Below are 27,749 nucleotides of genomic sequence, written 5' to 3' on the forward strand. Positions count from 1 at the left end.
AGGAGACAGATGAGGTGATCTGGCACTCCCATTTCTTTAAGAACTTGCCATAGTTTGCCGTGGTCGACACAGTCAAAGGCTTTTGCATAGTCAATGAAGCAGAAGTAGATGTCTTTCTGGAACTCTCTAGCTTTCTCCATAATCCAGCGCATGTTTGCAATTTGGTCTCTGGTTCCTCTGCCTCTTCTAAATCCAGCTTGCACTTCTGGGAGTTCTCGGTCCACATACTGCTTGAGCCTTCCTTGTAGAATTTTAAGCATAACCTTGCTAACGTGTGAAATGAGTGCAATTGTGCGGTAGTTGGAGCATTCTTTGGCACTGGGATGTAGACTGATCTTCTCCAATCTTCTGGCCACTGCTGAGTTTTCCAAACTTGCTGGCATATTGAGTGTAGCACCTTAACAGCATCATCTTTTAAAATTTTAAATAGTTCAGCTGGAATACCATCACTTCCACTGGCCTTGTTATTTGCAGTGCTTTCTAAGGCCCATTTGACTTCACTTTCCAGGATGTCTGGCTCAAGGTCAGCAACCACACTACCTGGGGTATACGAGACATCCATTTCTTTCTGGTATAATTCTCTGGTATTTAGAAAGGCTTATTCATTCCTAGTCTAGGTATCAGCAGATGATACTGTGAAATTATACCGCTGACAAAGAGGCCATTTTGCTTTTACTTCCTTTGGGTTGCCAGATTCTTCTTTTTCTGCAAGCTGGAATACCGTATTGTTCACTCTATAACACGCACATAGTTTTTAGAGGAAGGGGCAGAAATTCTGAAACAGTGGATGTATCATTTTTGTGGTTCATGCTGTGGCCACAGACATGTGATCTGATGGTGAATTTGGGGTGACCCAATGCAAAGATCCTGAGGATCCATGGTTTGTAACCACATTTTTAAGTGGGGAGGGAAAGAAAAACACTGAAGGGACAAGGAGCACGAGAGGGGTGGGAGGGAGGAAAGGAAGGCAAAAGTCCCCCCCCCCAAGCCAGCCCCCCCTCTCCCACCTGCATGTTTTCCGACTGCCTGCGAGTCCCTAAAATGCTTCCCTGGACACAGCAGCACCGGAGCATGGAGAGGAATTAGAAGGGCGCTATCCTTTTCTTTCCCCTCTGCTTGCCTGGAGGTGAGGGGATTTGCCTGCTCTTTGTTCTGTTTTAGCAAACAGGAACCAAAACAGAAGAGAGTGGGCAGTAAGACCCTGAGGCAGAAGCAACAGCTTCCTCTCTCGAGATCTGTTTTTTGCCCCTGCACGCAGGCCAGTTGGCTCCAGGGACCACACATTCGCTCAATAACACGCAGACATTTCCCCTTGCTTTTTAGGAGAAAAAAATCTGCACGTTATAGAGAGAAAAGTACGGTGATTATTTTTAACTGGTTTGTAATGTCAAGAGTAAAGTTTTTCTACCAGTCTAAGCCCAAGTCATATATCTGGAAAGGACGCAAAAGTCCTGGGCTGAAGAAACAAGAGATAATTTGGTGATCTAATGAATGACACAGCACCAATACGCCAAACCCAGATTATAAAGGCCTATCACCACCGAGTAATAGTCTAACATCAATTTAGGTAAAAACCGTGCTTTCTCAGATCTAATGCTCACCTTTGGCCAAATCACATAGCAGAAAACAAGGTGTGCATTAGACCCGATGGCACATTAGACCCAAGTAAATATGGTAGTTTCCTTAGGGTAGAATGAAATATTGGTGCATCTAATGCAAGACTATAGGCACTTACCCAAAGAAATCTGCAGCTCAGTCAAGTGAATATATAAGCATTTTATTGAACATTCAAACTTCATTAAGACATGTGCAAATGGCAATTTTAATGGGTTTAACCCTAACTAAGACAATAGTAATGATTGCTTGCTGGGTTTTAGCAACAGGGTCCAGATCACACTTAACACTAATTAAATACTTTATTCAATAAATACATAGCAAACAAAAATGCATTTTTAATGCTCTTATAAAAGATTAGTCATTTTGAAAGGCCAATTTAGTCTATTATATAACTATAATATACAATAAAAGTAGGTATGCCAGTTTAACATAATTGGCTGATTTTATGCAGCACTTATACCTTTTAGTCCATAAGTAAATAATTAAATGAAAAAGAACATCTAGCACAACCACTTCTACAGAACTAGGAAATAAATTTCTAATAAAGAAAAAATTTACAGACCCCATGACTTTCCACCCAACCCCAACAGTCTAAAACCCTAAAGAGGAGAAAGCCAAAGGCTCTCCCCACAAAAGCTCACGACAAAATGTCGTTTCGCTTATCAAAAATCTGTATTTCTGATCCGTAATGAGCATTGAGACAAGATTCAATGTATCTCCCAAGAAAGAAGCACAATGCCCGTTGTGGATCGCCTAGTCAGCAACAGCGAGCACTGCATTCCAAAAACATCTCAATCCCAGGGATTAAATGAGGTCAGCCACATTCATTGGCATTTCCTCCACTGTAGTATTGTAGAAAGTCTCAATATCCCGAAGGATCCGCTTGTCCTCCTCAGTGACAAAGTTTATAGCCACACCTTTCCTGCCAAAACGACCACCGCGGCCAATCCTGCACAGAACAGGGAAAAGAGTATGAAGAAGCTACTTTTAAACTCATTTTAAATAGCCTGTTTCCAGGGACAAAATTGTTTTAAGTGGTACTCACTAGCAGATTAATGGTGTCACACATTGTTGCGATGTACTATAGCACCGTTATTCTTTTGTGCCGAAAGCATATGCAAGATTTATTTTACTCTCTTGAGTACTGGCAGATACCAACTAAAGAAAGCTTTTGGCAGCACAGACAAGCCACGTTATACCCAGCAAAACTTTACCTCCCCCACCCCCACTTTTGCATAACTCAGTTATAAATTATAAGCTCACTATCGGCTTTTGAACATGGACAGAGCTTGATGTCAGCCTACAAATTACAAACCTTTTTTTTTAAAAAACCAAAATTTTCCAAAACCAAATCCCTTGAAGCCAAACATTACATTTACTTCCTCAAAGACAAATTTATTCAGTGGGAAAACTTACCACCACTTTTTGCAGAACCACCAGTTTTTGCAGTATCATTTACAGGGCACACTGGAGATATATAGGTTAACAAAAACAAAACCCACAACTTCTGCTTTCACCTGACCAAGGTATTAAGAGCTTTTAAGACAAAACATAGCTCACAACAATCATTACAAAAGAAAAGTATATAAATACCAACTCGCTCTTTATTGAAACAGTGTGCCGCTTACGAATCCACGTCCTAAATTACGCCAACGTCGCTTCTGAGCACCATCCCGTCATCAACTGGGCTAGCGACTCCTGTATTTTTTTACATCAAGTAACAAGGTACAATTTACTTTGTTTAGGGGACAAAGCCACTATGATAGATAGCTAAGCTTAGGGAGATAAACTGAAAGCTATTAGAAGATACACCAGAGAAAGAATCCCACTGTAAGAAGAACCAAAGAGCAGCAGTGAAGGTATTGGCACAAAGAAACTTCCAATAAAGCAACAGAACAAGCTGAAAGAGGCAAAGTATTTACTGCTAGGAAGGAAAACTAATAGCAACTTTGGAAACAACATAAACCTCCGCTTTCCTAATCACAATACAACAGTAGTAGTTCTTTAAAGAACTTTTGCAGACTCAACAACACAAGCCACAGAACATTAATTCAGTAGCTCTATCCCGAAAGCCAATAATTAATTGCTGAGGTTCCAATACAAACAAGTTTTCCCACTGTTTTGTTTCATTGGCTAACAAAGAAGCTCTGCCCCTCCCATCCTCACAACACTATGTGTACGTACACACATACACTGTACTATATGATGCAAGAAAGCAAGACAAGTATTCAGGGTGTGCAGATTCTGAAGAAGCTTCGGAATGGAAACTGAGTAGAAATTCAACTGACCTGTGAATGTAGTTCTCACGATTGGTCGGCAGATCGTAATTTATAACCAACGATACTTGCTGCACGTCAATGCCACGAGCCTATAAACCCAAGTAATAAATTACTATAAACACAAAGAAACTTCCCCCAGGGTCACAGCACACTTATAGCTTTGTTGACCATGTTATAGTGATGAACTACAATAATGCAAGTCCATAGTGGAGCATGGTCTTTACTCTTCCAACAGCTTGAGTAGCTCAGGTTACAAGAACCTGCACCAAACAGAACAGCTTTGGGTAAGTACGCACAAAAGGCAGGGACCAGGGATACTTACCAATAAATCAGTAGTGATCAAGACACGGCTTGAACCTGACCTAAATTCTCTCATGATAACATCTCGCTCCTTCTGGTCCATGTCACCATGCTGTATGGATAAAGAAAGCTTGTTAACCAACTTTTGAAATAGCCAAAGGCCTTCTCCATTTTAATTTATGGCCTTTTAAATATAAAATATTCAAAACCTTGCTAAACTATTACTCTGGTAACTGAGGCACATTTCTTATCTGCAATAGGCAGGTATACTGGAAAATACAGAGGGGATGAAGAATGTAGCAGGTTTAAACCTCTGAGAATGTTGTTAAGCAAAAGAGGAACCTTGCTTCCAAGGGGTCTAGAAGTCTCTTCCAGTGCTCAAATTTCACCACTCAAGTGTGCAATACCATGCCATTAGGACTAGGAATGCCACTTCCCATGACACCGCACCTTAGTATTTGCTTCTCAATTACCATAGCATGCAGTGCATCTTCAGCATCAACACTTACCAGAGCAGAAACAGTGAAGTCTCGTGCATGCATTTTCTCTGTAAGCCAATCTACTTTCCTCCTTGTGTTAAGGAAAATAACAGCCTGCGTAATGGTCAGGGTTTCATACAAATCACAGAGAGTATCAAGCTTCCATTCCTGTAAAGTTAAGGAAATTGTCATGTACACACAAGGAAGAGAGTTGCATGAGGTACACACAAAACTCCAAAGTAGAATCTTAAAGGTGACTCGTATTTCTAGACATTAAGTAGTGTTGCACCAAAACTCCAGACTAGGACACTGGACATTAAGAAAGAGGTCCACCCAAGTCTTTTACTGATCCAGTGCATTTGTTCTTCTTCTTGTGTGTACCGTGCTAGCATTACTACAGAAGCCAAGGCGTAACCCCAACTTCTGTGGTTTTAGCACAGTGCTTGTACAAGAAGTTCCTTCAAGATTATTAAACTTCCCCCTTACCTCTCTCTCCACATTAATGTAGAATTGTTTAATACCCTCAAGGGTCAATTCCTCTTTCTTCACAAGAATACGAATGGGATCTCTCATAAACTTTTTGGTCACTTCCAGCACATCCATTGGCATAGTGGCAGACAGCAACACAACCTGAACAGGAAAGGAGTGTTTCTTTTAAGTGGTCTGGTCTAAAATTGCTCAAGAAGCTGGTCAATGAGAAGATAATGTATGAAACCAAGCGTCCCTGTCTGCCGTGGAATCAAAACAGACAAGGATAGAAAAGAGACAATTTTGCTTTGTGCAGGGGGAACGACAATACAGCACTACACAGCTACATTGTAACTTTACCTGCACTAGTACAATGCAGCCAAATCTAATGGCCATTGTTACTGCGAGATTGCTTTTACCTGAATGTTTGTGCTCAATTTCTGAAAAATTTCATAGATTTGATCCTTAAATCCCCGGCTCAACATTTCATCTGCTTCATCCAATACAAACATTTTGATCCATTTAGGCGCTAGAACGAAAAGGAAACATTTTGGAAGCATTATAAGGGTTCTTTTAAACTACACTTTTGATTTCTTCTTCAGCAGGAAAAATCAATTCTAAACCACCAATCTTGCACATTCCTACGGCTGGAACTTCTGCCTATTCAGTTGAATAGCACGCCTATTAAGATATTTTAGTCACTGCTTGTTCAAACACATTCCCACTAAGAGTTTAGTTAGTACTTCACTACTTACACAGATAACGCCTGTTTAACATGTCAAACACACGTCCTGGAGTTCCCACCACAATATGGGGAGCTTCTGCTTGCAGCTTCTGCATCTCATTGCGAACATTTGTGCCACCAATGCAAGCATGACAAGTTGCACCCATATAATCGCCAAGAGCCAGAATAACCTTTTGGATCTGAAATAATATGTCTCAATTAGAATGTTATTTAGCATTGCTCCACTTATTCACCAGCCACAGCTTCCCAATGAATCCATACTGTATGCAGTGACCGACACATGCAACTTGTACTTGATTATTTTACATGCAGCTTGCAATGCCTTTCCTATCCAAAAGAAATGTAATACATCTGAAGCTGTCCTCAGTCAGGTAGTCTACTACAGAGAAGTATTTGTTCTTCTACACTGAGGGAAGCTTTGGTTTTGCAAAGCGATATAAAGTACTACCAATGTAGAATTGCAGATTCGTTTTGGTTGCACATTGGAACAGAAAATAGCTACTAGTCACCACACATGCAGAAGCATTGTAGTGCCTTTTAAAACTAGGATCTACCTGGGCCAAATTGTTTCAGTGTACAACTTACAGTACAACTTTACGGTAACATTTAAATAAATGACCCTCAGATTAGAGGTGAAAACTTGGCAGGTTCTTTACAAATGTCCACCTATCGTTTATCAAACAGCTTGTTATATCCACTTAAGAACTGCAAATTACCAGTTATAGATAGCTTTCTTGACAATGCTATATTTAAAGCAGTTTAACTTAGGCAAAACCATCTAAACTGAAAAGTAACTGATGCTGTGTCAACCCATCCTAGACTCCTTTCCTTCCCTGAAGCAAGTTATGGATTGCTGTCAATGCTTAATTTCATTTCTAATATCCTGCTGTCCTCCACAAGAAATGATGTAAAATTCAACTCAAAGGTTCACTAGGATCTTCTTGTTGAACAAATGCATAGGTCCCACCCCCCTCTCCCTAAGTCACTTGGACAATTATTTCAATTTTTTAAAAAGTTGTTATGCACTCAGTCAAACTATAAAATTCTCCAGAAGTTCTATGCTGGTCTTAAACATTTATCGCAATATTGAAAGTTCTATTCAGAAGAACTAGAATTTAATGGAAGTGTGTAGTGCCACAAAAAGCTGTTCAAAACAGAAGATTTAAGAGACTGAAGCACACACAGTACAAATTACATACATACAGAGAAAAATCAACTGATCACATGCGCACTGCAGTTTCCATGTTGCACAACTGCATGCATTTTTTAAGAGTGCCCTTTTTGTTTTTACAAAGGCTTAAAATTCAGATTAAAATTTTAATATAATGGAGACTTGTGGATATGCCCCTTCATCACTCCTACATAGCGGTTACCCAACTTCATCACAGCTTCAGAGGCCCATTGTCCCAGCTGACTTCTCTCCATATATTTAAAGGAGAAAAGCTAGTGGGACAGAAGGCCTGTTTCCATTTTTATAACCCAGAGATAAGAAGTCACCCTGCAAGGAATGTTAACTGTCCTACAGTTGTGAAACCTGAAACCTATGCAACATGTAAGCAGCTTTTAACTACACTATCAATACCTGTTGAGCCAGTTCTCTGGTTGGGGCCAATACTAGTGCTTGGGTCTCCTTGAGATCAATCTCCAACTGTTGCAGGATGGAAATAGCAAATGTGGCTGTCTTGCCAGTACCTGACTGAGCTTGAGCAATCACATCATACCCTAAAAAAAGGATAGATATTTACTGCTCCCACACAACACATCAAGGATTCAGTTTAACTGTTATTTCCTTTTCAAGTGATCAGCAGTTACAAATTATCTCCATTTCAGGTCAGTCCCGAAAGATGGTATACCATCATCTCACTTTACAAGGAAAGATGTGTTTTACTTCCACCCCAAGGCTGGGAGCTCAAGCCAAAGAACAGTATTTAGTACCTACCAATAATAAGCACATTACTAGCTTACCTTTGATGCATGGAATAATAGCACGCTGCTGAATAGCTGAAGGTTTCTCAAAACCATATGCATAAATGCCCCTGAGGAGGGATTCTTTTAAGTTCATATCATCAAAATTGTCAACAATTTCATTCCAGTTGCTCTGCAAAAGAAAAGAAAAATGTTTTACTTCACTCATCATCCCTATTGACATTTTAAAGGAACTATCAATGAAATACTAACCTCAATGACGCCATCGGGGTCCATTCCCTCTGGGCCATGGTCTCTGTTTAAATAAAAAAGCCAAAGCTGTCAGCCAAACCAAGTAAGTTTCTAACTTCTATGGATGCACTAAGTTGGAAATCAACTAACACTTATTTAGAGCAGATAAGCTGAAATTGGTGACTAAATGAGGGCCAATAATTTAAATTGGTTTACTCTAAGCAACTTATCTGAATATCACCATTATTGAACTGCTCACTGCACTCAGAAGTATTTTTAAAAATCACCCTTAAATCAAGGAATGCCATTTCAAAAGAATCAGGGATTTGGTTTTGTTCATTTTCCAAACCCTTCAGTATGTATATTTTGTAAGCATAAAATGGTAAGACCCAGATTAAATGCACTCTCAGAATTCAGGATGAGCACCCCACATTTATTGCTTTGTCAGAAATGTACTTTGTGTATTGTGAAATGGAAAATTTTAGACCCAAGACTAACTTGGCAAGTCTTCACTCAACCTACTTTTCCACAAGGTGGTGAGCTCCACCATTATACACTAAAGACTTAATACATTTAAGTCTTCATGATAAAGCGTAAACTCTCAATTTCTATTTAGACCAGAATCAAACACCAGTGGTACTCAGAACTGAAGTCTTTGTGTAGTATGATGCTGGCATGGCAATCACATGGCCACACACAGCACGTGCTGCATACAGGCCACCATCAGGAATACAAAGTCATTTATAAACTAAGGAAAATTGGTAGGCGTTTTTGTTTTCCAAAGAAAGCTAGAAGCAGATTGCAGTCTACTTCTCACATGTAATCTGCTACCTCAAAAAAATGCTCAGATGTTGCTTCACTGTTGCAAACAGTTTGTCTCCGCCATTTTAGGTTGAGCAGATGCAGATCACCCCCCACCTACAGCCCCGGCTATAGTAAATTAAAGTCGTTTTCTATGGAAATTTCACATCACCAATATGCATTGCATTAAGGAGGGATCTTTTTTTGGGGAGGAGACATTTTCACGTTAAAGTGAGACCCTGGCCTACACGTGAAAGAGAAGCTACTCCATTATCTTCAGTCAGCACAGGTTGTAATGTAAGGAAAGCTATTTTTGACAAGCAGGTTCTGCACCTTACAATGCATGCAAGGCGGTGTGCGGGGGGGGGGGCGCAAAGAAAAATGAAGGCAGGGCACGTGCCGCGTTATCAGCAGCGAGACCCGCTCTGAACCCGTCCCCGTCCTTCTCCTTCCCGTGCTCAGCCCTCTCGCCGAAATCTCGCGAGAACCCCGCCCCTGAGCCTTCACTGCGCAAGTCGAGGACACGCCGGGGACTGGCGAGGCCGCCGACGGACGAGAACAGCTTGCGAGCCGCACCCCTCCCGACCCTGTCCCCCCCCCCTTTTCGATCGAGTGAAAATGGAATCTTCCGAAGCAGGCGCGCTCGGGGAGGTAGACTCTTGGACGAAACCACGCGGCCTCCCTGAAAAAGGGGGGGGAAGGCCCGTCCCCCGATGCGGCGCAGCTGAGACTGGGGGGGGGGGGAAGGCACCAATCATGAAAGCGAGATGGGGGGGGGAACCAACCGTTTCGGGCTGTACTATCCGAGGTATTTACAGAGGGAAAAGCGGGAAAAGGCGGCCCCGTGAGAGGGAGGCCGATGTCTATTGAGACGTTTTAAGAGCGGGGCCTCGATCTACGGAGCGTGGGGAGGGCGAAGAGGACGGCAACCGCAGCGGCCTTGAGAGGCAGCGCGGCGACCATGGCGCGTCCCTCTCGCCGCCCCGCTTGTCCAACGTCACGGCCCTCGAAAGCGCTTCTCCCGTCACTCTCGACGCCTCCGCTTCGAGCCTTAAATAGCCCGACGCCGCCCTTGGCACGCAGGGCCGCGCCTCCCCTTTCCCCGCGCGCCACACTTTACCTGCCGTAATCCGCGGAGCCGCCTGACATGTTCCGATAACCACCGCTCTCCTCAACTGAAAAGGCAGCGCCTCCGCGGCGCCGGCTTTATATAGCCTTCCCGTTGGCCGGGACTACTTTTACTCCCCCTTCCTCTTTCTGCGGAGGGATATAGACAGCAACTTGCGGCACGGAGTGGGAGGGAGAGCGAGAGCAAGCCCACCACAGAACCAGGCATTTCCTCCCACCTGCTGGTACCGAGAAGGACCAGTTGTTTTGTACGTTTTCCCCAACCCCCATTAAGGAAGACTAACGAGGATTCTGGCTTTTTCAAGCCGGAAAACGGAGAGACCTTGTGTGGGGCTACTTTACGTTGTGAGTCGCGGAGGGATATTGCAGCAGTTGAGGAGACCGACTGCGTCCCGCTTTTTTCCCCCTCCCCCTCCTCCCGCCACCCCGAGTCTTGTAAACGGGGTTTCCGAGTTCGCCCCTGCCCCGGCGAGGAAGGCGGCTGGGTTGAAATCGTAGCGGGGAGGAGCAATGAAGGGAGTTCGAGAGGGGAGAATTAGTGGCGGCTGCTGCTTCAGGACGGGGGAGAGAATGGGGGAGGGGTGGTTAGTTGTAGGGTAAAGAAGGGGGTGGGGGAGGGAAAACCAGGGGGCGTTGGGCGATAAATGAGGAATAAGGAGGAAAAGGGCGCCGGTGAAATCGGTGTGATGAGAAACTGTAAAATGGGTGCAAGACGGACGGGCTGAGGGCATCCATGAGGGAAAGTAAGAAATGGAGTGACCAGGAGAGGGGCAGAATTGGAGTCGAGAAGGGGGAAGAGAGGAGAAATAAGGCATCTGAAACAAGCCTGATCTTTATATATATATATATATATAGAGAGAGAGAGAGAGAGAGAGAGAGATATATATCAGGCTTGCTTCAGATATATATATCTTCCTCCATGAAGTTGAAGGTGTGCTACAAGGAGGTCTACCATCCAGGCAGAGACCGGACTCAAGATCTGGCTTGCTGCAGCAAAAGTGGCTGCTTATGTGCCTTATTCCTCCTCTCTTTCCCCTTCTTCACTCCAGTTCTGCCCCTTTCCCAGCCACTCCATCTCTTACTTACTTACATCTATCTATAACCTGATTTCCTTCTTTGTTCCTCTTTCTTACACTTCCCTGGCACCCAGAATCCATTGAACACCTTCTGGCCCAGTTTCCACCACTTGCTACAGTTGTCTTCTTCTTTGTGTTTATATACCACCCTTATCTTCACAGAAGCTCAAGGTGGTGTGCATGGTTCTCCCCATTTCACTCCCCACAACACCCCTGCAAGGTACATTAGGCTAAGAGATGGTGTCTGGTCCAAGGTCACCCATTGAGTTCAAGACCCCGGTCTCCCAGGTCGTAGTCCAGCACCTAGGCTACACTGCTGGCTCCTACTGCTGAGACCCTCCCTGCTCGCAGACTGTCTTGCCAGAGTGGTGCATGCTCTAGTTATCTTCCGCTTGGACTACTGCAATGCGCTCTACGTGGGGCTGCCTTTGAAGGTGACCCGGAAACTGCAATTAATCCAGCTAGACTGGTGACTGGGAGTGGCCGCCGGGACCACATAACACTGGTCCCGAGAGATCTGCGTTGACTCCCAGTACATTTCCGAGCACAATTCAAAGTGTTGGTGCTGACCTTTAAAGCCCTAAACGGCCTCGGTCCTGTATCCCTGAAGGAGCGTCTCCACCCCCATTGTCCAGCCCAGACACTGAGATCCAGCTCCGAGGGCCTTCTAGCAGTTCCCTCATTGCAAGAAGTGAGGTTACAGGGAACCAGACAGAGGGCCTTCTTGGTAGTGGCGCCTGCCCTGTGAAACGCCCTCCCTTCAGATGTGAAGGAAATAAGTAGCTATCTTCTCTTTAAAAGACATCTGAAGGCAGCCCTGTTTAGGGAAGTTTTTAATATTTGTATTGTGTTTAACACTTGATTGGAAGCCGCCCAGAGTGGCTGGGGAAACTCAGCCAGATGGACGGGGTATTAATAATAATAAGAATAATAAGAATAAGTAAATAAGTAAATGACAGTTGGTGCCTGGAAGGTCCTGATTCATATCTCACTTGGAGCGCAAGCTCCTTTGGCAACGCTGTTCTTGCTCTACCTGCCTCAACTCTCCTGCCTGCAGTAGGGGATTATTCAGGTTGTCTATCTTGCAGGGCTCAGTGGAGCACTTTGAAAACTTGTTTAAAGCAGCATCGAGCACATGCTCTCATAATTCAAAATGATAGCGCTGGGAAAGATTTGTAGCCATTGCCAGTGAACGTAAAGCAAGACAATACTGGCCTAAATGGTGCGGCCGTGTAAAGCAGTTTAAGGAACACCATTTCAGACCACGGCAACTTAGTATGTAAAATTGTTCATTAGTATGTAAGATTGTTCATTAGTATAAGATTGCAGCTTTAAAGCTGATGGGTGTGTTGTTTGACAGAAGCTACTTTATCCTAGGCCATACGGGATCATTGATCAGATTGTCTACTTTGACTGCCAGCAATTCTCCAGAGCCTCAAGCAGAGCTTATTCCCAGCCCTGTTTCCTCACCCTGTGATACTCAGCTAGAGCACCAAACCTGGCTCATTCTGCATGCATTCCACCACACTTTGGGCCCTTCCTAGTCTTTACAGCTGGATTTATCTGGCAAGCTCGCCACCATTACCGTCTACAAAGACACTGCATACCATTTAGGCCTGATTTTACCCATTTTTGAAACAACATAGTTGTTCTGGAAAGCTTGCTGCCTCAAATATAAATGAACCTGGAGTAAACCTGAAGCAGTATGTTAGCTTCGGGTCAGTTGCTGCAATAGCCACGTGCTAATGCTGCAATTTCAGTAGATATCTGTAAAAGAACAGCTTCAGTCTGCCCACTGTGGTGCTATATGATCAGAAAGAGTAGAAGCATCTCCTCAGGCTGTCAGCTGAGCAAACAACTCCAAATAGCTGAAGCTGTCCAAGCAAAATAGTACAAGGGGAAATAGGTTTGAAAGAAAAACACTGAGTTAAGTCCAGGGATTTATGTGGGCCAAGGGGCCAATTGGTCATTGTGCCACCAAAATCCAGGGCTCAATATGTTAATTTATTTTTGTCAGAGGTATACAAATTGTCAAGTACATATAGGATGACAACCTCTTTGGTGAGATTATGGACCTTAATGCCAATACTATACTGGACAAGGGCTGTTTGTTATTACTGTCTGGACTGCAGGGGGACTTTTTTTTTTAAGCCTAGTCCTTGAGTTGGGGTGTGGAACCATCTCAAAGAAGCATCTCAGTCACCCAAGTAATTCTGTGGGAAGCTAGCAGGAGAAATTTCAGATAGGATCTCACAAAGAGAAACATGAAAAAAATATATATATTGCTCTGCCCTCATAAAATCTGTTGGGAAGATGGCCTTCCGTTCTAGAGGAGAAGAGCTTTCTCCAACATTTTGGTACAGTTTTTCAACGCCCAGCATACAGAGATCATAGAATCACAAAACTGTAGAATTGGAAGAGCCACAAGGGTAATCTATTCCAACCCCTTGCAATGGAGGAATCTTTTGCTCAATGTGGGGCTTGAACCCACAGCCCTGAGATTGAGAGTCCCATACTCTACCATCTTACATCTTGAATGGGAAAGTGATGCACAGTGCTCAATGGGAGGAAATGTGCACATGTTTGAGTGCAGAGTTTGCCCTTCAGGCTGCCCAGAGATAGACTAAGGGAGCTGAAGCAGGTGATAGCTGCTGATAAACTTCTGAAATTGTGTTGCATTAACATTTCACTTACAGTGCACTGTATTTCATTTCACATACAACACTTGGTGAAAGCCAGAATGTAACGGGAATGGTTTCTTCACACTCACAAGGAAGATTATTTATCCTGTGTTTTTAGCTGCTTAGAAAAATTCTCAGAGTTTCAGTAACAGGTTGCAATGTGGCTTGAGAGAATGGCTATTCAGTTGGGAGGAAAGGGAGAGGCTCCATTGCATGCCTAAGGATGTTATTGCGCTCTCTGAATAATACCTAAAACCTACATGCTCCGAAATTGATCTTATACAGGTTACCGGTTTCTAGTTCCTCATTCCAAAATCCGCACTTCACTGCCATGTCTTTCCTCCAACAAGAGTTCCAAATGCAACCCTAACCTACAATGGAGGGGTTCCCAGCATTACACCCCAAGAAGGTATTGCTTCCTCCACAGGTGCAACTTAGGATCCAAGCAAACATCAGCCATCATGCCATGCCTCCTGTCGTTCTGCTTCCCCGTCGCATAGCTCCTGCCCCCAAGCTTCTAGCTCATACCGCTTTATCTGTGGAGTGAAAGACCCCATTTATTTTGCTGTCTCACACAGGGTTCCCTCTGGTTTTTGTGTCATCCTAATGGCCAGTCCCCAGGCTATCACCTCACATAGGAGGCCAGCCTGGATTAATTATCACTTAACACATGCTGATTCCAGAGGATTAGCATGGTCTAGCACACAGCTTACCGGTAATACACAAGGGTCTGGCCTAATACACATGCTCAAATGGTGACCATATTTTATCCCCCTTGTTTAGGAAAGGCATTGTGATCTGGACCCAAAACCCCAAAACTGGTTCAGGGTGCCTGATAGAGACCCATCTCTATCCAGTTCTCAGAGGCTTCAACCTGGGAACGCAGCCCATCTAGGAGAAGGAAAACTCTCCACTACACAAATCTGGAGTAGAGTCCCTAAGACAGTTGCATGCCTCCTTCTGGCAACTCCTGCAGCCAAGCTGGTGCCAAATGTATTGCTCTGCTTTCGTTCAGACCACATCAGTGAGGACCAGAGGGGGGGTCTTGTCGTCTGGGTAGCCCAGGACCTCCATACACGCTGCTCAGGCCTTTGCGCCGAGTTGACTTCACCCCTAGAGGTGCACTCCATTTGTCTCAAGATAGATGGATGCCAACAAGTGTTACAGCTTTAACAACTGCGTTTATTTTATATAATCTAAAACAAATGTTAGTTTTTCTAGGGAAGAATAAGATGAGCATCCTGAGAGAAGAAAAAAAGAATAAGCAAATTTTGCAGTTTTGTGGAAACTATTTGCAGTAGAAAGGCGCACTGGAACCGTGTCTTTTTAATATTACAGCGTGCAAACAAGCAATTCCTTTGCATGCTAATGGCAGCGCATAAACATGAACAGAGGAGGGAAATGCCTCAGAAGTGCTGTTGCCATAGCGCTGCTTCGGAAAGGGGAAAAAATCATCTCAGCCTGGATTTCTTCCCCTGGGGAAGCCACATAAGATGAGGGCACAATGAAAACTCCGAGGCAGCAGCAGCAGCGAGGAGTTGAGAGAGAAACAAAATCTACGACCTCGCTGCTGTCTAAAAAAGGGAAACGGCATGTTAGAGAAAAGGAACTGATGACCAACAGATTCTTTTTTAGTTCAGCTGCACAGGGCTGCAAAGAATTTTGAGCAAGCAAGTTGGGCAGCACTCCTCTTTGCCGACGAAACACCGCAATTAAGGAACGAGCCACTTTTGTGAAAATTTCCAGAAGCTCTTTGCTGCTGTGGGATCTGTCTTGTTGGCTGTTGCAGAAGCCTCGCTGGTCAGAGGGCAACTGAAACTTGAAAGCTATTCAAGTACAGCATGTCTGGCCGGCAGCGAGGAGAACGAGAAAGGACTGCTAAATATACCTGGGTTGACTTCATTGGACAAAAGCTCGGACTTGCGCAGGACTTAGGGAGAATTTGTTCATGTCTGCCAATACTCGGAGTCACCCTTTACGCCACCTGATATGGGTCAAGGGGGAACATGCAACCACAGGAAGAGCCCTGCAGGGTCAGAATCAAAGTCCCATCTACTGAGGCATATTTACAGCCATCGTTTGCACCACGAAACATTTTGATGTGCTGCCTCCCCTAATACTTTCCACTGCAGTTGGAGAAAGCGGTGAAATCTTGCAAGCAGAATGAGGCCAGAACGCTGTGGGGAGGGCGAAAATGACATATGCAATCCTATATCTCTTCAGGTGGCATCCTGTGTATTTGTGCCTGTCGTATTTTGATGAAAATCCTGTACAGGAAAATGCGAGTCATCTCCACAAACACAGACAGAAGCTTACAGTGCTTTTTTTTTTTTTTGGCTGTTGCTGAAATCTCCAGAGCCGCTTATCCCTGACCTCCCCCCCCCCCCCGCCTGCCCTGCACACTGCAGTTCTCTCTTTTTGTCACTTTTGCAATGTTTTTGACACTAGCTTAGCTCTGCATCTACCGCTTCCTGGCAGTGATGTGCTGGAGAATGGGAGAAAAATAAGAAAGCAGTTTTTTTCCTTCAAACTTTAAAATTCCAGGCATCTCTTTCCACATCACTATGCCTGCCATGGGATCCCTGCGAATTCTAGAGACTTCTGGGGCAAGTCCTAGATGAGGGACGTGCCCCATTCACACAGGGTGTTTTCCTGGCCTCGAGCGTTGTGGCTTCCTCAAGTTAGCAGAGAGTGTTGCCTGATCCTCTTCCCATGGCTGTACATTGCAGAGGAAGATTGCGTGTCAAGACCCCGCAGTCACCCCCTCTGTGCTGGTCCTGGGGGGTGGGGGGTGGGTTACCGTGCGGCATGATCCGTGTCCGGTCCGAGGCTGAAGCGGGGTCCAAGGCAGGGAGTTGGGCGTGGTCAGGAACTCTGGAAGAGCAGGTCAGGATGCCGGCAGGAACAGGTTACCAATGATGTTGCTCCTGCAACCTGTGTCTGGGCTGACTGGCCTTTATCTCCTCTGAGGCCTAGGGCGGTCCTGGCCCACAGGTGACTCGCCTCTCCTGGCCTGGAGGCGAGCACTCCTCCTGCGAGAACCTAGTTCCCTTCGCCTCTCTGCCCTGAGCCTCTGCAGCTCAGGAGAGACTGGAGGGTTATGGGACCCACAGGCAACCTCACCTTCCCCTGACAGGGCTGGGAGAGGAGCACCTGCAGGCGATGGGTCCTCAATCACCTGCGGAGCCAGCGCGGATTCTGCTGGTGTCTGCTCCTGAGGATCCGGCACAGGAGCTGGCCCTGGAGGCAGGGAGTCCTGTGCAGGCTGGGATTCCTCAGGTTCAGCCTCTGAATCAGATTCCCAGGCCATCACACCCTCGTTGGGAAATAACTCACACAAGGACACAGATAATAGGTTAATGTTATTGGGCAAATTTGGCCACAACTTTATTGAATTACAGAATGTGAGCAGTATTGGCTTAGGCATTGATTGCACCCGACTATATCTGACTCCTGCCCGATGCGCAGGAAATCGGTAAGGGCAAACCACCAGTAGGGGGAACCCTGTCGATGCAGACCAACTCAAGCTCCCCCTGGTGTTCCCGTTGGGGTCGTGTCATGGCCCTAGCGCCCAACCCGGGCTTCGGACAAGATAAACACCCCTGGATTCCTTTAACGGAATACCCTTAAGCTTGGAGGGGCAGGTGATTGCCACACCTCACGGCCCCCACACAAGGTCAAACAATGCCTAACCGCAACCCTAACAAAGTTCTGACGATTGCTGCGAAGTAGGTGAAAACCAAGTGTCCAGTGCCAATTTGCCAAGTGGAAAAATTCCTACCAGGCCTCTCAACGGCGACCAACCGAGGTCCATAGCAAGGCCAGTGCCTAAACCTTTCAAAATAGGGAGGGAGGGCAGGTGATTCAGGAAGCGAGCTAAAGAGGAAGCCCTCTGGGCTTGCTCCTCTGTTTAAACGGACCCGGCCATGCCCTCCCCCGGCCAGCGGATTGGCTGGCCGGGCTCTGACGTGGCCGGGATCCCCTGGGCAATGGGTGACAAAGTCCCCCGCCTCCAGTGGGGAGTGGGTGGCCACGCGGTCCACCGCAACTCCTCCCCACTGGGAAGTGGAGCGGATTTATGGGAAGGGGGCAGAACTCGGGAGAATAGCAAACTGCCTTCCGTACGTCAAAAAAACCCAGGCAATGTCATGTCAATGTGGCATTTCTGTCTGCCATTATGAGTCAAAACAGCACCTGGCATCCAAACATTGATGTAGACCACTGCCCCCCCCCCACTGGAAACCCTTGCACCAAGTTGATATCTGGAGAGGTGGCTTGACCTATGCCAAAAAATGGGCAACACCATGCCAAAGTCGCATTTGGGCTGCCATCATGATTCAAAGTGGCTTCCGGCATCCAAAAATCAACAGAGATTGCCATCCCCACCTCAGGAACCCTCTTGCTGAGTTTGGTGGTGATATTTCGAGAGAGAACAAATGGAAGCTCCTGCAGCCAAGCAATGGGATGTTCAGCTTCCCAAAACAGTTCGCAAATCTTAACAGACACTTCTGAGTTTGCGATGTGCGGGAGCCAAAATATTCGGGAACTAAGCTGTTCAAAAACGAAGGTACGACTGTACTTGGTGTAAGAGAGCTTCTTATGTTCCTCTATTCTGTTAGGATAGGTGAAGTTAGCTATGCTAATCTCTCCTGGCAAGCTCTTGTCTGTTTATTGCCCTTAACTAATCAAAACCAAGTTACTAGTTCTCAAGCTTTCTTGGAAGCCAGCCCTTTCCCTTAATCTCAGATGTGTTGGAGGCCTTTGCAACAGGGTGAGAGGAACTACCCTGCGTGTACTCAGAGGCACACTTTTAATTATTACATCAGATGCTCAACAACTCAAGCTTTGCTGAACCAGATTTCTTTTCTTTTGCTGTTTTCTAGTTTGCAATTATTCTTTCAAACCAAGTCCCCGCCCCCAGCCTGTTTACTGTGGCAGATGTTCCCGTTCCTTTGCGAAGGAAGACCCTATAATCCTTGAAAGGCTGAGCGCCGTCTCTGACATTAAGCAAAGCATTTAATGCAGCCTAGTCTGTGTCCCTTGAATAGTTCTTGAATAGCAACTTGAAAAGGGTTGTGTGTGTGAAAAATTGTCCTCATTGGGCTGTGTGAGCCAAAAAGATGCCCTCTATTCCTCAGCCTTGAATGGCCTTGTCAGCTCACTGTCTCGATTTTCTGCATTGCCCAAGCGGTTTTGCTTTTTCTAGGCTGGAATTGTCTTTGACAGCAAAGTTTTCTTGGGGTCTGCCAGGGAGTCAATTTGGGGGGAGGCAGGGAATGTTTGGGGGAGTTGTTTTGTTCATGTCTTTAACCTGCGACCTCTTGCCAGGAAAGAATCTGTTTGGAATGTTTTTAAATTGGTATTTTGCAGGGGGCTTTTATAAGGCAGCTTCTTGCAAGCTGTTCAGAAGCACCGAAATGCATTTCGTAGCAGGAGCTGACTCTTAAGCAATCAGAATAGCCTGCTTAATAGCAGTTGAAACGATGGCCTTGCAACTCATAGAATAGCAACCTCTCTCTGTGTGTGTGTATCTTACCTTCTTCTAGGATTAATTAATTTGGAGCAATGAACAAGCCCATTTGTATTTCAGTTAAAAGGGTGGTAGCCTTTCATCACCCTGACTGTGAGGGTGATGGGCTCTGCAAATTAAAAAGGTAACTAATTTGGTGTTAAGTAATCTTGTATGCGGGGACGCAGGTGACGCTGTGGGTAAAAGCCTCAGCGCCTAGGGCTTGCCGATCGAAAGGTCGGCGGTTCGAATCCCTGCGGCGGGGTGCGCTCCCGTCATTCGGTCCCAGCGCCTGCCAACCTAGCAGTTCGAAAGCACCCCTGGGTGCAAGTAGATAAATAGGGACCGCTTACTAGCGGGAAGGTAAACGGCGTTTCCGTGTGCGGCTCTGGCTCTGGCCAGAGCAGCGATGTCACGCTGGCCACGTGACCCGGAAGTGTCTCCGGACAGCGCTGGCCCCTGGCCTCTTGAGTGAGATGGGCGCACCAACCCCAGAGTCTGGCAAGACTGGCCCGTACGGGCAGGGGTACCTTTACCTTTACCTAATCTTGTATGCCCACTTTGAGGACTTGGCTATTCAAATCAGGAGCTGAGGCACAAGGCAGTAGTCAGGAGCAAAGCATAAGTCAGTTGAGAAGCAAGCCCAAAGTCTGCTTTTGTTGCTGCTTTTTAAATGAATATTTTGCACCATTTTATGTAAACTGCTTAGAGACTTTAAAAAAGTAACTGGTATGTAAATCTTGCTAAATAGAAATAAAGGTCAGGTCCAGGGAACAAGATCTTTTTAGCACAAGGAGAGAGCTTTGTTTTTCTCCAGGCCTTTAAATTGAGGTAGTTTAGGCTTTTAATTCTTAAATCTGTTTTTTTTTTTGAGGGGGAGGCAGTGAGTTTTATTTTATCATATTTATGTGATCCCCATCTTTTTCAGTGTTTTATGTTTTCCTTTGTATTTCAGTGGGTGTTTAAGGAACTTATTTTACTTATTTATTGCAACCTGTCCAGAGAACCTTGTAGAGTTGGAAGGGACCACAAGGGTCATCTAGTCCAACCCCCTGCCATGAAGGAATATTTTGCGTGATGTGGGTCTCACTCACGACCCTGAGATTAAGCTCTACCGACTGAGCCAACCCAGCAATGTCAAAATAAAGTCAGATAGCCATCCGTCCTATATTCCAGAGGACAGTCTCTTATTTGATGCGCTTTCTGGTTCAAGTACAGTTTAGGCACCCAGAAGAAGGGAGAGCAGGGTGGCATGGGGGGGGGGGGCTTGAAGTTGTCAATCAAATGGAAGCACCTGGGTAGCACACTGAGCAGATGCACTCAGGTCACCTGGTTACAGGCTCCCCCCATTATGGAGAGATGTATTTCTGTTTAAATTTCAGCAACTCTAAATGTGCATCCAGACATATAAATTGGCGCATGCAAATGTTATGCAGATCTGTGCCCTCTTTTTTGATGCTGCGTATTTCCTCTCTCTTTTTTTGCCAATGGATATTTCTCCCCGCAACGGAGCAACAGTCCCCCCTCCTATTTACTCCAAGCTCTTTTAAAGATCCAAAGGCTGTTAACTTGCTCTGAAGTTCTGAAGCTGAGCTTAGGCTTCAGATGGCATCTCCATCTCCCTTGTTTACAGAAGGCAATTTTGCTGCTGCAGGACCTTTTGTCGGGTTTCCATTTCATAAAACGGCTTGCAGGTCAGAAATTTGATGCTTTGCCAATAACTGGCAGGGCCAGCACTTGCTGGGAAGTGCTGGGAAGCTACAGAGTCACAGAGGTGGTGGTGTACCACTTTGCTTTTTCCAATTCTCCATCTCTGGCTGCTTACACATCATAAGTTTAAAGCCCCCTTCCCAATTTTTTTCCCCTGGGTGCTGTAGTTTGCTAAAGGTGCTGGGCATTGTACATTTGTAAGGGGTAAACTACAGTTCGAAGGATTCCTCTCTCTCCCTGTGTCTCTGTGTGCTTTATCAATCAATCAATGTTTTTTACAGCAAACAGCCAGCATATTTAAACCAGAATTTCTGCATAATTCTCTACATAAACAACAAAAACGATCAGTCTGGGGTTTAACAACCAGTATACTAATTAAGTGTACTTAAAATACATGCATGGGACATGGGTGGCGCTGTGGTCTAAACAACTGAGCCTTGGGCTTGCTGATCGGAAGGTTGGTGGTTTGAATCCCTGCGACGGGGTGAGCTCCCGTTGCTCGGTCCCTGCTCCTGCCAACCTAGCAGTTCTAAAGCACGTCAAAGTGCAAGTAGATAAATAGGTACCACTCTGGCGGGAAGGTAAATGGTGTTTCTGTGTGCTGCTCTGGTTCACCAGAAGCGGCTTAGTCCTGCTGGCCACATGACCCGGAAGCTGTACGCCGGCTCCCTCAGCCAGTAAAGCGAGATGAGCGCCGCAACCCCAGAGTCGTTCACGACTGGACTTAACAGTCAGGGGTCCTTTACCTTCACCTTTAAAATACATAACCAAAGGAATAAAACACCAAACAAGTTTAAAAGATCAAGAGATTTAGCTAAGAACTGTAGCAGTTCGTGACGATTTATGTAGCTGTTTAATCTTTTGCTTTCTTTGACTTATGGCTATTGCACAAAATCTCGCTACATTTCTAGAAACATGAATTCCAGTCAGACAAGAGGTAGTTTAAATAGAATTCCTCCATCCTCACTGGCAGTTTTGGTACCAGCGGAGTTATGAGAGAGGCTCTGGAATCTGAATGAAATCTACAATGAAATAGAACACGGCCCACTGTTTCTATTTGACTGCTCTGACATGGACAGCTCCGCTCACTGTGAGGAATTTTTCTGTATCTCCCTTCCAATAGAGCAGATGGCATGACATTAAATTCGGCTTGCATAAAAATGCCTTTCTAAGTTTGTGGATAGTCAAATTTGTCCAATATTTGGGAATTGCCGACGCCAGTCTGTTTGTCCTGGGCACAAGATATGAATCAGCTTGGGCTAAGTGGTTTTGTAATTCGATATCTCTGATTCTCTGTGCAATGTTCATTTTTGCTTTATCGTATCCTTGGGGTGGGATATCGCTGCTGGAGAAACCCAAATTTAATAATTTGGTATTTAGATGGTTTCCCCCACCCCACTTGGAGAAAAAAAGAACCGGTCAATGCGAGGGGAGCCAGTCTCACAGGCACATGCATCACTTTCAACCAAAAGTGGAACCTATGCAACCATATTTGAGATTCTATTGAAATTAAGCCTGCTTCTAGTCCTATTATTGCAGGAATGTTCTTTAAATGTATGGAGGTCTGTTTTGTTTTGTTTGTTTATTGCATTTCTGAATCGTCCTTCTGCCCCAGAGGAGCTGAGTTCTCCACTGAGGGCTCGTCTATAATTCTGTTTTTCCTTTCCTTAGAAAGCACAGTCCAAGCTGTTTTCTACTTGCTGTTTGCTCCAAATGAGCGCAAGGAGAAAGCAGCAGCATTGGGGATGCCTGGACAACAACATAGCTAGTTGCTCAGGTGCACCAGGGGCGGAGTGAGCCACCCATGGGGACAGGGTGAGCCAAGGCAGAGCCTCAGTTGTAGGGCGGCTGTAGGGCAGACTCACGCCCCACACTACCCGAAAAAGCAGTCTGCAGGCAGTCTGCCCACCGCCTTCCCCTCAGGAGAGATGTGTGGCTCAGGCACGCTGCAGTCCCCATGGTGTGACACCCAGTGTCCCTCGCCTCACCTTGCTACATCTCTGCCTTCATACTCACCTAAGTGTGGGCCTCCAAACTCTTCCCCCTCAATTCCCTGAGCCCTCCCCTCATTGCTCTTGACCCTGCCATAGGAGCCAGCAGCCGAACTGTGGCTGGACGTACGCTGATGGTGGTGAGAGGACTGAAGCTCCCTTATGGAGAGTGGAAGAAATGGGGCCGGATTTTGGGTTTCTGGCTTATTGCAGAGATTCACTGCAAGAAGTCAAGTGTGGTGATCAAACAGGGTCCCTGGACATTTCACCGTCTATTGATCCCTGTGCCACCACTTTATTTCTCGCTGCCACCACCCAGGCCTACCTGGTACAATACTGCAGTTTAACAAATGTGTGGTTTCATAAAAGGTATCAGTCAATTACAATCATGGGATGTCTATCCAGACCTATAACGTCCGCAACATGCTCTCACTCACTAAACCACCTCTCAGATATTTACTTGTCTTCCTAGTCCCTAACTAAAACAAAAAAAATTCCTTCCAGTAGCACCTTAAAGACCAACTAAGTTAGTTCTTGGTACTAACTTAGTACCAAGCACACGAAAGCTCATACCAAGAACTAACTTAGTTGGTCTTTAAGGTGCTACTGGAAGGAATTTTGTTTTGTTTTGACTATGGCAGACCAACACGGCTACCTATCTGTAACTAGCCCCTAACTGTTCCTGACTCAGCTTATTTCGCTACACTAACTCAACCTACCCACAGACTCTATCCCAATTCACTCCCACTCCAACCAACCACCCAACTCCCAACAAACTCCTCCCTTCGCCCCTCCCAGAGCTGGTTTTATAGTCCCAATGACTCCACCCCCTGGGTTCTGATTGGGTAACTTGCTTAACTATTTCACCTCCAGCACTCTCATATGTTAACATCACACCAAGTTACAGGGAACCAGGCAGAGGGCCTTCTCGGTAGTGGCGCCCGCCCTGTGGAACGCCCTCCCACCAGATGTCAAAGAGAACAACAACTACCAGACTTTTAGAAGACATCTGAAGGCAGCCCTGTTTAGGGAAGCTTTTAATGTTTGATGCATTACTGTATTTTAATATTTTGTTGGAAGCTGCCCAGAGTGGCTGGGGAAGCCCAGCCAGATGGGCAGGGTATAAATAAATTATTATTATTATTATTATTATTATTATTATTATTATTAATTTATTTATCCAAAAGCCACTTTTTAGGGCAACGAACCTCCAAAGGCGGCTTCCACCATGCAGTCATAAAACCCAGAGCAACCCAGACCCAGCAAAAAGTATTAACTCACTCCCACCCGCCCCCGACAGTACCCGAAAGACAGCCCTAACGGAAAACTGTCCCAAGCAGCCTCAGCCCATTTCAACCTAATCAAGCCTTGGAAACCTTTCAGGCGACTGATTCCCTGCCACCCCTCCTGGCCTCCAGGGGGGAGCCTTGCTCTCTGCCCGGCTGGCTGTGACGGGACTCTCCCGATTCCTGCAGAGGGAAGCGGCTTTCCTCCGCGGAGACTTACTATGCCAAAGTGAGCAGGCGAGGGAGACAGGAGGAGGAGGCAGTTTAGGCAGATTCCTGGAGGAGAGGGCTGTCGAAGGCTACTAGCCATAAAGGCTGTGCTCTGCCTGCAAAGTTGGAGGCAGCAATGGCTTCTGGAAATCACTTAAGGGGAGAGTGCTCCTGCAGTGATGTAGGAAGGGGTGTGAGGTGGGTGCAGGAGTTATTTTTTGTCACCCCCTCAGTGGTGACACCCCCTGCACCCCCCTTCCTACGCCACTGTGTCTGGATAAGCCCTGCGTGCTGCAAGCGAGATACTAGCCGTCCGTTTTAGACGTGAAAATGCCTTGTATCTTGTCACTGATAATGGGAGCAACTTTGTCTGATAGGCCAAGCCAGCGTCACCTTTTCAGTAAGCTGAGGCGTGGTACGTCATTATCTGCACAAACCCCTTTCTGCAAACTGGCACGGTCAACAGACAAGGAGATTCCTGGAACAAATTCAGAACAAGCTGCCCTCTAATGGCCAAAGGGGAGGAACAGCAACTTGCTAGAAGCAGCCAAAAGATGAAAAAGTCTTGCGGTTAGAGGGTAACAACAAAATGAGATGGCTGCCTGCCTGTTTTCATTTTTGGCAGGGCAGGGATGATGCATGTATCTCTCAGCCGGGGGCCCATCCAAAAAACAGAGAAGGCTGCTGCATAAGGTAAATGAAGAATATGACTATGCTGGAAAAATGCATAGCCTCTGAAAGTAAGGCTGGGAGGAAAAAGGCTGAAAGCTAAATCAGAAAATGGTATGCGTTTCCGAGCACAATTCAAAGTGTTGGTGCTGACCTTTAAAACCCTAAACGGCCTTGGTCCAGTATACCTGAAGGAATATCTCCACCCCATCATTCTGCCCGGACACTGAGGTCCAGCGCTGAGGACCTTCTGGTGGTTCCCTCCCTGTGAGAAGTTAAGCTACAGGGAACCAGGCAGAGGGCCTTCTCGGTAGTGGCGCTCGCCCTGTGGAACACCCTCCCACTGAATGTCAAGGCAATAAACAAATATTTTACTTTTAAAGGACAACTGAAGGCAGCCCTGTTTAGGGAAGTTTTTAATGTCTGATGCTGTATTGTTTTTAATATTCAGTTGGAAGCCGCCCAGAGTGGCAGGGGAAACCCAGCCAGATGGGCGGGGTCTAAATAATAAATTATTATTATGCGAGAGAGAGAGAGGGGGGGGGATTTGTATTTCAGATCACAGTGAGGGCACAAGTGCCATCTATCAAACCTGGATTAAAAAAATCCCTCCATACAATATGCAGTGGTACCTCTGGATGCGAACGGGATCTGTTCTGGAGTCCCGTTCGCTTCCAGAAGCGAACGCAACCCGCGTCTGCGCATCTGCATGTGCGCGGGTTGCGATTCGCCGCTTCCATGCATGCACGTGATGTCATTTTGACCGTCTGCACATGCGCGAGTGGCGAAACCCGGAAGTAACGCGCTCTGTTACTTCTGGGTCACCGCAGCGCACAACCCGAAAATATTTATTTCCGAAGCTACTTGTACCCGAGGTATGATTGTAATCCAAAACAACTGCAAAAACACCCACCGCTATCCACTGTGGCATAATGGTTAGAGTATTGGACTATGACCTGTGAGACCAGAGTTCGAATCCCCACTCAGCCATGAATCTTACTGGGTGACCTTGGGCCTGTCACCATCAATTAGCTTAACCTTCACCTCACAGGGTTGTGGTGAGGAGGAAATGGGGAAGAGGAGAACCTTGAGCTCCTTGGAAGGGAAAAAAGTGGTGTCTAAATGTAGTAAATAAATAAATATCCACCCAGCATTCATAACGTACAATGTTTCCATCGTATCCAAGCCTATCCAGCACACATCCCCCCAGCAATTTATTCTAGCAGTTTGAATGTTGGGGGAAATGAGATGTTCCTACAACAAACACTGGGGAACATTGGCTGGATTGCACACACACACGAGAAAATTTAACACTATCTGTGCCTCCTGTGAAATAAATTGAGAGCACAAAGTAGAATTACTGAAAATAAAAGGAGCTCCGTAGCTCAAATCTACCTGTGCCGACCTAGTTACTTACAAACAGGTTTCTGGCCTCCTCAAATGTAACACAGTGCATTTTATTTTATTGCTGTGGCTAGTGGCTGATGCAAATAAAGATTCTTCTCTCTCTCTCATGTAACACAGCATAGGTGGTCAGCTTCAGGTTTGACACCTTTCAAGGAGATAGCTGACACAGACCCCCCACTTGTGGGCAAGTGAAGATGGTTATCACCGGTATAAATCAGGGGTCAGCAAACTTTTTCAGCAGGGGGCCGGCCCACTGACCCTCTTTGATGTGTCTAGATCCAGCCAAAGTCAAGCTTCAAATCCCTGCTCTGTAGCAATGGGGAACTCCAGCCCTAAAGGACAAATAAAGTCCCCCATGCCTCTCTATCAGGCCCTGGGACAATCCATGACCCTTACCTCTCCCTAGTCCAACCATATTTCCTGCTTTCCTTGAGTTTTTTTTTTTGCCTGGCTGCGACACGATGATGAACCTTGCTTTCCTGAAAGGGGAGAGGTATGTGTATAAACCTCTGATATTGCAAAGGGTATGAGTCACACCTGTTGCCCCACCCTCTTGCCTCCAACCCCACCGCCACCTGGCCTGCGGTCCCTAAAAGGTTATCCACTAGGGAATGTGGCCCTCAAACTAAAAAAAAAAGTTCCTTAGCCCTGATGTATAAAGCTTCACACGGAAAGGGAAAGAAAGCAAAGTTTCAAACAGATACTGTTAGAATTCCTGCTCCATGATTGCAGTCATGGGATTGTTGTCTTTCACATGACAGTATATGTTTTGACAAAGTGGGAAGTGACGGAGACAGGATGTTTGTGTTGCTGTGTTCCGTGAAGTGGGACTATTGTCCTTTGTTCTTTTTCTCTTTGCTGTCTGATGCTAGAGAGAGAGGGAGCCATGTTGCAGTGCTCCGTGTGTGTTTCTATGTAACTAAAGTAGATTAGCCAAAATGCTGGCGTCTGTTATGCATGATGCGCAAACTCTGCGGATCCCTAAGTGTGCCGGTGCCTGTTGGCGTCGGTCCCTGTGTTGTTTGGGCAGAAGAAAGCTTTTGAAGCTCCCGAACGATTGACCAGGAGAGAGGGAATATGCCAGTTGGGCACATGTCTCTGCCAGGGTCCTACTTGAGGGTAGGCTGAACTCCTGACAGATACAACAGGTGACAGTATCCTATGATGCATTCTGGGCTTCACGGTGCCACATGACTATTGAGTTGTTTTTGTTTTGATTATGCATTCTGTGTTTTT

The 27,749-nt window shown here is 45.8% G+C and overlaps 1 protein-coding gene across 3 annotated transcripts; it reads right to left on the minus strand.

The window, feature by feature from the left end:
• Nucleotides 1-1,761: 1,761 nt before the first annotated feature.
• On the minus strand, nucleotides 1,762-10,089 carry EIF4A2 (eukaryotic translation initiation factor 4A2). 3 transcript variants are annotated; one of them, XR_014564401.1, is made up of 12 exons: nucleotides 9,967-10,089; nucleotides 8,067-8,109; nucleotides 7,854-7,986; nucleotides 7,471-7,610; nucleotides 5,899-6,067; nucleotides 5,563-5,672; nucleotides 5,162-5,305; nucleotides 4,706-4,843; nucleotides 4,219-4,308; nucleotides 3,906-3,985; nucleotides 3,215-3,315; nucleotides 1,762-2,566 (listed from the first exon to the last, which is right to left on the minus strand). XR_014564401.1 is itself a non-coding variant. In XM_083739804.1 (11 exons), exons 1-11 carry the CDS (start codon nucleotides 9,993-9,995, stop codon nucleotides 2,422-2,424), a joined length of 1,221 nt encoding a protein of 406 aa, XP_083595930.1. In that variant the 5' UTR covers nucleotides 9,996-10,089; the 3' UTR covers nucleotides 1,762-2,421. The 3 variants fall into 3 exon arrangements, 1 of the variants encoding a protein (XP_083595930.1); XR_014564402.1 differs by having other exon boundaries at nucleotides 3,211-3,315; XM_083739804.1 differs by lacking the exon at nucleotides 3,215-3,315.
• Between the last annotated feature and the right edge of the window lie 17,660 nt (nucleotides 10,090-27,749).

This window comes from Podarcis gaigeae (genome assembly GCF_964106915.1).
Source record: "Podarcis gaigeae genome assembly, chromosome: 5".
Taxonomy (NCBI): domain Eukaryota; kingdom Metazoa; phylum Chordata; class Lepidosauria; order Squamata; family Lacertidae; genus Podarcis; species Podarcis gaigeae.

What these genes read in the sequence shown, in the direction of transcription:
- EIF4A2 (XM_083739804.1), bottom strand. Translation starts at nt 9,995, where the DNA reads ATGTCAGGCGGCTCCGCGGATTACGGCAG. An exon ending in ACCCCGATGGCGTCATTGAG is followed by an intron (nt 7,987 to 8,066) that starts GTTAGTATTTCA and finishes TTTCTTTTGCAG; the next exon opens with AGCAACTGGAATGAAATTGT. An exon ending in ACATTAATGTGGAGAGAGAG is followed by an intron (nt 4,844 to 5,161) that starts GTAAGGGGGAAG and finishes TTAACTTTACAG; the next exon opens with GAATGGAAGCTTGATACTCT.